The 12107-nt window shown below is 37.9% G+C and overlaps 1 protein-coding gene across 1 annotated transcript in view; it reads right to left on the reverse strand.

Annotated features, from left to right (window-relative positions):
• Positions 1–12107, reverse strand: part of CNGB3 (cyclic nucleotide gated channel subunit beta 3) — a 151376-nt gene that overhangs the window by 18463 nt on the left and 120806 nt on the right. The window contains exons 14-15 of the mRNA XM_060115719.1: positions 11953–12036; positions 2551–2669 (exon numbers count right to left, since the gene is read on the reverse strand). Coding sequence (XP_059971702.1) covers positions 2551–2669; positions 11953–12036 — 203 coding nt within the window. The remainder of the gene's footprint in view (positions 1–2550; positions 2670–11952; positions 12037–12107) is intronic.

Genomic DNA, 12107 nt, shown 5'->3' on the forward strand with positions numbered 1-12107 from the left:
CCTACTGTGATGATAATATCAGCAATGAACATATTTGTATTTATAAAGCTTTATTCTTCAGGGAGTACTCAACCCTTGGGAGAGGTCAGCTAATTAATTTCTGCAATGTTTGAGATTAGACTGTTGCTTGTTTTATGACCTTGAAGATTACAGTGATTATTAAGTCACTAAAATATTAAATCACTTTTGCAAGTACTCCTAGTAAGGAAGCGATAGAAAATCGGCAAAGAACACACAGATCTGGACATTCTGAGAAGTGTTTCCACCACTGCCCCAGAGCAAGACCCTCACACGAGCGCCCACCCAGTTTTAAGCAAGGAGGAAAAATAAAAAAGAGAAGGCACATTATCCACAGAGAATTAACATGATTCAACATTCTAAGGAAACCCTAATTATGCTAATATAAAGTCATCTGAAATTATTCATATCTCTGGAACTCTGAAGATAACTTCTTAGCAGCTATGAAATCAGAGGTTGGATGAACCACTTTTCTTCTGTGGTATGGTGGAAAGATCACTAGGCCTTGATGCATGAAACTCGTGTTTGAATATTGTCCCTTTCACTTACTAGCTATGTTATCCTGGGCCAGATAATTGACACCTTGGAATTGCAATTTTTCCTATCATGAAATGGATATGTTAATAACTGCCTGACAGTGCACTCTTGTCTTTACCCTAAGAGCCAGCATCCTAGTTCAAAACTCCATCATCTTCCACTTGAACAACTGCAACTGACTTCTAATTGATCTCTATTTCATTCTTGTTTCTTTACTGCCTCTTTTCCACATAGCTGTTAGAGTGGTCTTCTAACATCATAATTCAAATTGTACCATTCTTTTGCCTAAAATCCTCCATTGGTATCCATTGGTATTTAGAATAAAATACAAATTCCTTACCATGGCCTAAAAGGCTTGTACAGTCTTGTCTTTGCTCACCTCTTTGGCCTCATTTCCCCACAGTGCCCCTTATTCGCTGAGCTCCAGCCATACTGACCTCTATGACGTTCAACCAGATATGCTTGCTCTACCTCTAGGCCTCTGCCCTTGCTATTCCATCATATGGGAGGCTCTTCCTCCATGTCTGGATGGCTGCTCCATTTACTCTCTCAAGCCTCAGTTGGAATATTATCTTTCCAGAGAGGTATCCCTGACCATTATATGTAAAGTAGCATCCCCAGTCTCTAACAATTTTTACCTCTATAGCAGTTATCACAATGTGAATTTATCTTGTCTAGTTTATTTATTGTTAGCTTTCTCCCACAAGACTGTAAGCTCTTGTTCACTGTTTTCACAGTACATTCCCAGAGTTTAGAGCAATACCTGACTGTCTAGCATGTACTAGGCACTCAAAATAAGTGTATATTGGATGAATACATGAATATGTTTAAATACAATAACACATATGGAATGTTTAGCCCACAGAATGCTTGAATTTGCTTTCTCTAGTGTTAGACCTTTGTATCCATGGCTTGTGCATTCACATAAGGGTTGTGCAATCCAGTTTATTCAGTCCTGGTGTGTGGAACCCTCCGATGAGGGACCCAGAGATGCAGATGACTGACTCTACTATGCCATTTTATTTTTTTTAATTATTATTTATTTTATTTTTTTGCAGTACACGGGCCCCTCACTGTTGTGGCCTCTCCTGTTGCGGAGCACAGGCTCCGGATGCACAGACTCAGCGGCCATGGCTCACGGGCCCAGCCGCTCCGTGGCATGTGGGATCTTCCCGGACCGGGGCATGAACCCGTGTCCCCTGCATCGGCAGGCGGACTCTCAACCACTGCACCACCAGGGAAGCCCCCACTATGCCATTTTATATACAGGACTTGAGCATTGGTGGATTTTGGTATCTGTGGGGGTCCTGGAACCAATATCCTTGTAGATACTAAACAGCAACTATACTTACTCTTGGGGACTTATTTGTAGGATAAACTTCTCCTGACCAATAGGAAATAATAATAACAATAGTTAGTATTTATTGAGCTCCTAATAGGCTGGACATTGTTCTAAGTGCTTTTCATGAATTAATTCATTTACCAACCCTCTAAAATATACACTATTGCTCTTCTAATTATTAAGATGAAGGACAAAGGGGTCAAGTAACAAAGGAGCAAAGATTGTAAGTGGTGGTACTGGGGTTTGGACTCAGGCAATTTGGTCCCACAATGATAATCATTATCACTCACCTACTCAAAACTATTGACTTAGCCTGGCATTCAAGTTCTCCAACAATCTGACGCCTAACTCTCCCAATCTCTTCTTTCATCATTCATCCATTCATTTATTCACACATTCATTATTCAACATATATTGAGCATCTACTTTATGCTAGGCACTGACCTAAGTTCTGGGCCTAAAGGACTGAATGAACTAGGTCTTTTGGGAAGGGAAAGGATAAATAGAAATGTGAAAATCCTTATTTTATCAATGCTGTCAGCACAATCAAACCATTGGTGAATTTGAGTGGGAACTTTACTTATTTTATGACCCAAGACTTTTCTTTCATAACAAATGACAGACTTCAATATTACACGGTGTCTTTTAGATACCTGATTTCTCCAAACACTGCCCCAGCTTTCAGAGTAACCAGAACTTGAGCGTCATCAGCTCCTCCAAGAACTTGGACTTCTCCTTGCTTAATGATATACATTTCCTTGCCAATTTCTCCCTATATGCCAAATATAAAGAGGAAATGGTAGTCACTTTATTCTTGACAATTATGCCCCAAATTAAAAGATATAAACTCTTTTAGAGAGTAAATGTAAATGAAGGAAGCAAGGAATAGAAGTGTAAGAATAATTATCTTAAGACCTGAGGTAGTTATGGACATCAGTTTGACATAACATGTGAAAGGAAATTACAAGGAAAGTGATACCTTCTGGAACCTGAGCACTGTGTGCCATCACTGGACAGACAAAGATACTTCAGTCAGCACATTATTTTAAGAATGGGGTTGGAGAGAGGAAATAATAGATTGTAAGCATATTCACCTTAGATTTGGTGACGAATGCTATGCTTTGAAGAAGTTGCTTAGTTTATCCAAACATGGGTTACAGTCATCTAAAGGTGAACTTTACTCTTCTGCCTATAGTACTGAGGTCTGATTTTAGTAATTAGGGCATATGAGACCCTTAAGCTATTATTCTTGTTCCATGTTGAGAAGAAAGTGTTAATGCAGCAGGGTTTTTTTTATATGTATATATATCTTTATAGGAGTATAAGTGATTTACAATGTTGTGTTATTTTCTGTTGTACAACAAAGTGAATTAGCTATAAGTATACATATATCCCCATATCCCTTCCCTCTTGAGACTCCCTCCCATCCTTCCTATCCCACCCCTCTAGGTCCTCACAAAGCATGGAGCTGATCTCCCTGTGCTATGCAGCAGCTTCTCACTAGCCATCCATTTTACATTTGGTAGTGTATATATGTCAATACTACTCTCTCACGTTGTCTCAGCTTCCCCTACCCACCCTGTGCCCTCAAGTTCGTTCTCTACATCTGTGTCTTTATCCCTGCCCTGCCACTAGGTTCATCAGTACCATTTTTTTAGATTCCATATAAGTGCGTTAGCATACAGTATTTGTTTTTCTCTTTCTGACTTACTTCACTCTGTATGACAGACTCTAGGTCCATCCACCTCATTACAAATAACTCAATTTTGCTCCTTTTTATGGCTGAGTAATATTCCATTGTATATATGTGCCACAGCTTCTTTATCCACTCATCTGTCGATGGACATTTAGGTTGCTTCCATGTCCTGGCAATTGTAAATAGCACTGCAATGAACATTGTGGTACATGTATCTTTTTGAATTACAGTTTCCTCAGGGATATGCCCAGTAGTGGAATTGCTGGGTCATATGGTAATTCTATTTTTAGATTTTTAAGGAACCTCCATACTGTTCTCCATAGTGGCTGCTTCAATTTACATTCCCACCAACGGTGCAGGAGCGTTCCCTTTTCTCTGAAACCTCTCCAGCATTTATTGTTTGTAGATTTTTTGATGATGGCCATTCTGACGGGTGTGAAGTGCTACCTCATTGTAGTTTTGATTTGCATTTCTCTACTAATTAGTGCTGTTGAGCATCTTTTCATGTGTTTTTTTGGCAATCTGTATGTCTTCTTTGGAGAAACATCTATTTAGGTCTTATGCCCTTTTTTGGATTGGGTTGTTTGATTTTTGGTATTGAACAGCATGAGCTGCTTGTATATTTTGGAGATTAATCGTTTGTCAGTTGCTTCGCTTGCAAATATTTTCTCCCATTCTGAGGGTTGTCTTTTCATCTTATTTATGGTTTCCTTTGCTGTGCAAAAGCTTTTAAGTTTCATTAGGTCCTATTTGTTTATTTTTGTTTTTATTTCCCTAACCCTAGGAAGTGGGTCAAAAAGGATCTTGCTGTGATTTATGTCATAGAGTGTTCTGCCTATGTTTTCCTTGAAGAGTTTTATAGCGTCTGGCCTTACATTTAGGTCTTGAATCCATTTTGAGTTTATTTTTGTGTACGGTGTTAGGAAGTGTTCTAATTTCATTCCTTTATGTGTAGCTGTCCAGTTTTCCCAGCTCCACTTGTTGAAGAGGCTGTCTTTTCTCCATTGTATATTCTTGCCTCTTTTGTCAAAGATAAGGTGACCTTAAGTGTGTGGGTTTACCTATGGGCTCTCTATCCTGTTCCATTGATCTGTATTTCTGTTTTTGTGCCAGTACCATACTGTCTTGATTACTGTAGCTTTGTAGTAGAGTCTGAAGCCTGATTCCTCCAGCTCCGTTTTTCTTTCTCAAATTGCTTTGGCTATTTGGGGTCTTCTGTGCCTCCATACAAATTGTAAATTTTTTTGTTCTAGTTCTATGAAAAATGCCATTGGTAAGTGATAGGGGTTGCATTGAATCTGTAGATTGCTTTGGGTAGTAGAGTCATTTTCACAATGTTGATTCTTCCAATCCAAGAACATGGTATATCTTTCCATCGTTTGTATCATCTTTGATTCCTTTCATCAGTGTCTTATAGTTTTCTGCAAACCGGTGTTTTGCCTCCTTAGGTAAGTTTATTCCTAGGTATTTTATTCTTTTCTTTGCAATGGTAAATGAGAGTGTGTCCTTGATTTCCCTTTCTGATTTTTCATTGTTAGTGTATAAGAATGCAAGAGATTTCTGTGCATTAATTTTGTATCCTGCTACTTTACCAAATTCATTGATGAGCTCTAGTAGTTTTCTGATAGCACCTTTAGGATTCTCTATGTATAGTATCATGTCATTTGCAAACAGTGACAGTTTTACTTCTTCTTTTTCAGTTTGGATTCCTTTCATTTCTTTTTCTTCTCTGATTGCTGTGGCTAAAACTTCCAAAACTATGTTGAATAAGAGTGGTGAGAGTGGCACCCTTGTCTTGTTCCTGAACTTAGAGGAAATGCTTTCAGTTTTTCACCATTGAGAATAATGTTGGCTGTGTGTTTGTCATATATGGCTTTTATTATGTTGAGGTAGGTTCCCTCTCTGCCCACTTTCTGGAGAGTTTTTATCATAAATGGGTATTGAATTTTGTCAAAAGCTTTTTCTGCATCTATTGAGATTATCATATTGTTTTTATCCTTCAGTTTGTTAGTATGGTGTATTGCACTGATTGATTTGCATATCTTGAAGAATCTTTGCATTCCTGAGATAAACCCCACTTGATCATGGTGTATGATCCTTTTAATGTGCTGTTGGATTCTGTTTGCTAGTATTTTGTTGAGGATTTTTGCATCTATGTTCATCAGTGATATTGGCCTGTAATTTTCTTTCTTTGTGACATCTTTGTCTGGTTTTGGCATCAGGGTGATGCCTCAAAGAATGAGTTTGGGAGTGTTCCTCCCTTTAGCAGGTTCTTTTATTCAGTTCTTGTTTATCTCTGGGGACTCTGGAGCCAGGGCAATGACACTTGTTCAAAGCCTTGAGAACTAAACTCCTGGAATGTTCACATAGACACTGGTTAATGATGTTATTCTATATGCCTCAGGCAGTGTGGCAGGATGTACCAGGCTGTCAACACTGTTTAATGTAAACACAAAGATTTATGGTGTGTGCTTGGTATCTAGTTTGGATTCTGAACAATGACTGGTCATGTAGCTATGTGATCAGCCCCATTTAAAAACTCTGGACGCCAAGACTTAGATGAGCTTTCCTAGGCAGAGATATTTTGCCCTTGTCTCTATGGTCCACAGTAGGAGATAAAAATGCATCCATGTGAGCCTCTCAGAAGTAGGATCTAGGAAATCTGCACCTGATTTCTCCAGTCTTTTCCTATGCATATCTTTTTCTTGCTGTTTCTGCACTGTATACTTTGCCTTAATAAATCATAAGTGATAAATATAACTTTATGTTGAGTCATGCAAATCACCAAACTAGTGGGTGGTTGTGGGACCCTTGGAACACACCTCACTCCAGGATCCAAAAAACATAAATATATTTTACAAGAGATCTAAATGGCACTTGGGTGAAGAAAAGCTTTTAAACTTTAAATAAGGCAGTTCTCATAGTACTAGGCAAACTATTTGGATAACAGTACCTATATGTCTTAGTGAGTTGAGTCTTGATCACCCTGAGCTATTAAAAATAGCATAAATACAATAAATTCTCTTATATTTGGTTCAGGAGGGGGCTGGATTATTTGAGTTCATAAAACATTCTTGTTAACCATATTTGCAAAGGAGTAGAATACACTAAAATTAAGTTAGGATTAAACAATGTTGATTATAGTTTATGCTCTGCAATGGCTGAGACAATGTCTACTTTGTTCCACTGCTGAGCATAGGAATTATGACATAGGCACTCATTTATGAATAATTTATAATTCAGCTATTCTCTGGGAAGTTTTGAAGTTCTTTAATACCAAGCGTTATTTTCCTGAACATTACTTATTGTCGTATTATAATTGTTAGGTTAAGTTTAAAGTTTTCAGACTCTACCTCTTAGTTAACATCTGTGAGACTGAAATTCTCATTTTATCTCCCCATGACATTTATGAGGAAGCTAGAGTAGGTATTATAATTTCCACTTTACAGAAAGAAAATAAAGACACAGATTGGCTTACTGGCTAATATTTGGCTGAGTATCATTGCTCCATGATAGTAAATAGAAGCAAAAGGAAGCCTGGAATGCACATCACCTAGCTAAGCAATGCAAAAAGTATATTTAAATTTTGCATTGTGTATTTCTTTTTTCTTTTTTTCTTTTTTGCGGTACGCAGGCCTTTCACTGTTGTGGCCTCTCCCGTTGCGGAGCACAGGCTCCAGACGCACAGGCTCAGTGGCCATGGCTCACGGGCATAGCCACTCCGTGGCATGTGGGATCTTCCCAGACCGGGGCACAACCCCGTGTCCCCCGCATCGGCAGGCGGACTCTCAACAGCTGTGCCACCAGGGAAGCCCTGACTTGTGTATTTATACCTTCTATAAATAGGTATATTAATTCCCAAATGTAGATTTAGTAGAAATTCCAATACAGATGGATCTAATTATAGTTATTTCCATATTATCAGTGCTAATAATACATCTTGCATTTGCAAAGTACTTTTAAAATCATAATATCAGATTTTACATTGCTCCTTATTTTAACGCCTGTGTTTGTTTTATCAGAACATGCTACTTTGAGGCTTCCCTGGTGGTGCAGTGTTTAAGAATCGGCCTGCCAATGCAGGGGACACGGGTTCAATCCTTGATCTGGGAAGATCCCACATGCCGCGAAACAACTAAGCTCGTGTGCCACAACTATTGAGCCTGCGCTCTAGAGCCCGCAAGCCACGAATACTGAAGCCCACGCACCTAAATCCTATGCTCCATAACAACAGAGGCCACTGCAATGAGAAGCCCATGCACAGCAGAGTAGACCCTGCTCGCTGCAACTAGAGAAAGCCCGCGCACAGAAGCGAAGACCCAACACAACCAAAAATAAAATAAATAAATTAAAAAAAAAAGGAACATGCTACTTTATAGCTGCAAAGTATTTTCAAAGATATTAACTTACTTATTTCTTGCAAAAATCCCAGTGAGGTCAAATAGGAAAGATATCATTATTCTTATTTAAAAATTGGTAGTAGAGACTTGAAAAGTTAAGTGTCTTGGGCAAACTTACAAGGCTGGCAGATGATAGCATTAGAACTAGCAACACCTATGTCACCTGACTATATAATATGTACAGTTCATATCTAATGAATCCAGTATCATGACTGATCTCTTTAAAACCAACACAATATCTATGAATTATTTTTAAAATGAGCCAAAGTATCTGAAAATTAGTTTTTCAAGAGATACTCCAAGAAGTAACGATTAGGACAGGTTAATATTCCTTAATTCTTTGCATGAAGTAATTCTCAAGGAACTGTAATGATTTTTCAAAGGCAGTTATTACAACTGACTGGAGGTAGTACATAATGGGTACTTAAATATAGTTCAGCACTTTTAATTATTTTTTAATGGTCATTTCAATAATTTTCCAAGGAGATCTGGCATAATCAACGAACCAAAACTTCCACTATTTCTTGCATATTTCTAGGCTAATTTAAGACTTTCCTGCAAGTTTAATTGGCATTCAAATGAAGTAGACATTCCTTAGAGATCAAGGTCTGACAGCATGTGCAAAATAAGATCAAACCAAGCTCTTCTGGTTGGTTTATGTACTAATTTGGAGAAAGTGTAGCAATGCAAGCACTTCATGTACAGTGGGGTAACCCTTAGTGTGAGAGCACTTCAAATTTTCAGGGTTCCTGTGTAGAAGGCTATTTCCAAGGCTGACAGGGGCATTATGCCGCTCAAATTAACTCTTGCAAATTAATCCTGGGAAAATTCCTAAATACTCTTTGAAGCAGTCCAAGCTACCCACTTGGTAAATTTAGGAGCCATCCAGAGGATTAGGTAGGTCAGCAAACTCAGTCCTGAGCCCTGCCATTTCTTCAATTATTTAAACAACTGCTAATGGAACGTATTTTCTTTTTTTCTTCCCTTTTCCTACAATGATTTGGGGAAATGATAAAAAACAAAGCTCAATTTGGCTGTATAAAATCTGGACAAGTAACAACTTTTCACCTCTGTCTATGTCTACTCTTAATTAAATCCCTTCTTAAAAATAGAGACAAAGAAATGTGGCTTGGAGTCTCATGTCTTTTCATTTCTGTTCTTCCCCCTGCTTATTTTTTTCCTTCCTTAATTTGTGTTCACTGATCTGTTTTTATTATTGAGTGATGGATGCGATGTGAGGAAGAAATTAGAAATGAGAACGCTGCATCTACTCTGCATTTCACATTTTGTTAAGCAAATTTTCACTGGTTGTGGACCCGGATGCTAAAGTTTCTATGAGTTATCTCAATTTTTGGTCCCTGCTGCTATTGGAACAAATTGAAAGGCTATTTTGGTGCATTAAGGTCAAGTCATCCTAAATGCATCACTGCCCTAAAGGGGTCCTTAAACTGAGCTGTGGTTTGTATTTCCCATTTTAATGAAAATGATTTTATATCATCAGTATGCCCACATTTCATCTGGACTAATTTGTGTGGGATTCTAGATTCCTGGTTTCATTAATATCACAATCTCTATTTTTCCTCTTTTACCTCTGACAGCTCCTACTCAGTTGCCCTCTGTGATTCTTCTTCATTGACCTCTTCCATAAGTACTTGTATTCTTCAAAGTTACAACCTTGGTCTTCTTTATTTACCTTTTCTTGAGCTTCTTATGATATCAGTTTCCATCATATGCCGGTTTCCAAATATTTACCTCCAGTTCTGTCCTCTCTCACGGACTAGACTGATTTCCACCTGTGCACTAGGTATCTCTACTTGGACGCCTTAAAGTACCTTCACTCTATTTGACTTTGTCTTTCACCATTATCCTAGTTGATCATTTGCTTCCATTCCTTAAATAAGTCAAGTTCTGTCCTGCCTCATGGTCCCAAGTCTTCATCTAAAATAGTGTCCTCTCCAGTTTTTTTTTTTTTAAACTAGAGAACTATTTCTCTTCAGATATTCACAAAGATCGTGCCTGACAGCTTGACAATCTCTCCCTGTCTGAGTCCCCCAATCTAAAGTAAGTGCCTTTGCCACCACACACTCTCCTGGCAAATTGTTTTTGCTGCATAGAACTTAGCATATTTTGGAGTTACACATTAATTTTTTTTTTGTTTATTGTTTGTCTCTTCCATCAGGCCAGTGATACTCAAATTTGGCTCAATTTATAATCATCTGGGAGCTTTAAAAATATTGATATGTGGTCTTCACCCAGACCAATTAAGTTATTGGAGATAGAGCCCAGATTTCTAAATTCATGTGATTCTGATGTACACTGTGAATTGAATACCCTGGAACTAGACTGTAAGCCCTTGAAGGACAAGAACCACCTTTTTATGCTCACTGCTGAATATATCCAGTACCCAGCACAGTGCCTGGACCATAGTATTTCAAAATTATGTATTGAGTTTCACTGAATAAATGATACTAAAATTTTCTAGTTTTTGACTTATTGTAGTTCCATACACTCCCTCTGAAGACAGAGTCCCTTCCTTTCTGCCTTGACTCATGTGAATTCTTTCCTCTATCTGGAATGCCTGCTTCTTCTTTCTCCTAGTTCATTCTGATTCATTTTTCAAGACTTAGCTTAACCAGCATCTTCTCCAGGAAATCTTGCCAGTACCCTAATGCAGAAGTGTCCTTACTGTGTGTCCTACCACAGCTTGTGCTTACTTTTACCATCACACTTAACACATTATTTTGGAATGTTATAAGTACTTCTTACCCTCACTCATGTGTGAACTCCTCAGGGTTTTGGATCATCTCTCATTTCTTTGAACTGTTCATCTTTCTCTACTTTTTATTTTTAAAATTTTTATTTATTTATTTATTTATTTTTGCAGTACACAGACCTCTCACTGTTGTGGTCACTCCCATTGCAGAGCACAGGCTCCGGACGCGCAGGTTCAGCGGCCATGGCTCACGGGCCCAGCCACTCAGCGGCATGTGGAATCTTCCCGGACCGGGGCACGAACCCGCGTCCCCTGCATCGACAAGTGGACTCTCAACCACTGCGCCACCAGGGAAGCCCTCTACTTTTTATTTTGATTATTACCTTCACTATTGATTTAATATCTCAAGATGTATCTCAAGGTCCCAAGATCATCATTCCTTCTCTCCCCCTTTGAGTTAGTAATCAGAGATGTGCAAAATTGTTTATTTTAGAGTTATTTGTAATAGCAGAGAACACTTGGAAATTGATTATGATATATTCATAGACTGGAATATTTTGCAGCTTTAAAAAGGATGTTGTAGATTACTTAATAATATGTAAAATGTTCCCATGATATATTGTGACATGACAAAACAAGTTTCAAACATAAGCGAGGTATGGTGCCAATTTTATAAAACAAGCTCTAACTATCCATCAATCGATATAAAAAGATAGGTTGAACTATATTAATAGTGGTTATTTCTGGGTGTTGGAGTTTTTGTTTTTGTGCTTTTATGTGTTTCCCATTTTAAAAATAATGAACATGCATTACTTTGTAATCATAAAAAGCACAGTAAAATAAAAAAAATGGCATTGATTATTTACTAACTGGGTGAGCTAAATGGAGGTAACTGATAGTTTGCTGAAGACTTAAAAAGGGCAGAACCACCTTTCACTTCTGTAACTTTTCCCTCCACCTTAAGTATTTGGAATTAATGGGGTGTGACAATTGATGATTTACATTTACACAAAGCAACTTTTCAGACCACCCACACTTATATCCTATAAGTAATGAAATCCATATTGTCTTGTTCCATTTTGAACTCTGAGAGCACATTATAGCTTTACAGAATTGTATATCATGATTATTTCCATACTATGGAATTCACCCTGGACAAATTTTGTTTAAACTATTCTCTTGACTTATGCCTGAACTCCTCAGATGTATTTATTAGTCATGCGTTAGAAAAATAGCATGAACTCACCTTTTTGCAGACAAAGTCACCAGGTAAATAAACAATGGATTTCAATCTTAGCAACATGTCATAAATCATCTGTGTATCACAACCCTAAAGAAAAAACAGAGAAAAATAATTCTCATAGACACAGCTAAAAGGCCAATATCCCAATTGATTTTAAA

The sequence above is a fragment of the Mesoplodon densirostris genome, chromosome 13 (assembly GCF_025265405.1).
Source record: "Mesoplodon densirostris isolate mMesDen1 chromosome 13, mMesDen1 primary haplotype, whole genome shotgun sequence".
Classification (NCBI taxonomy): domain Eukaryota; kingdom Metazoa; phylum Chordata; class Mammalia; order Artiodactyla; family Ziphiidae; genus Mesoplodon; species Mesoplodon densirostris.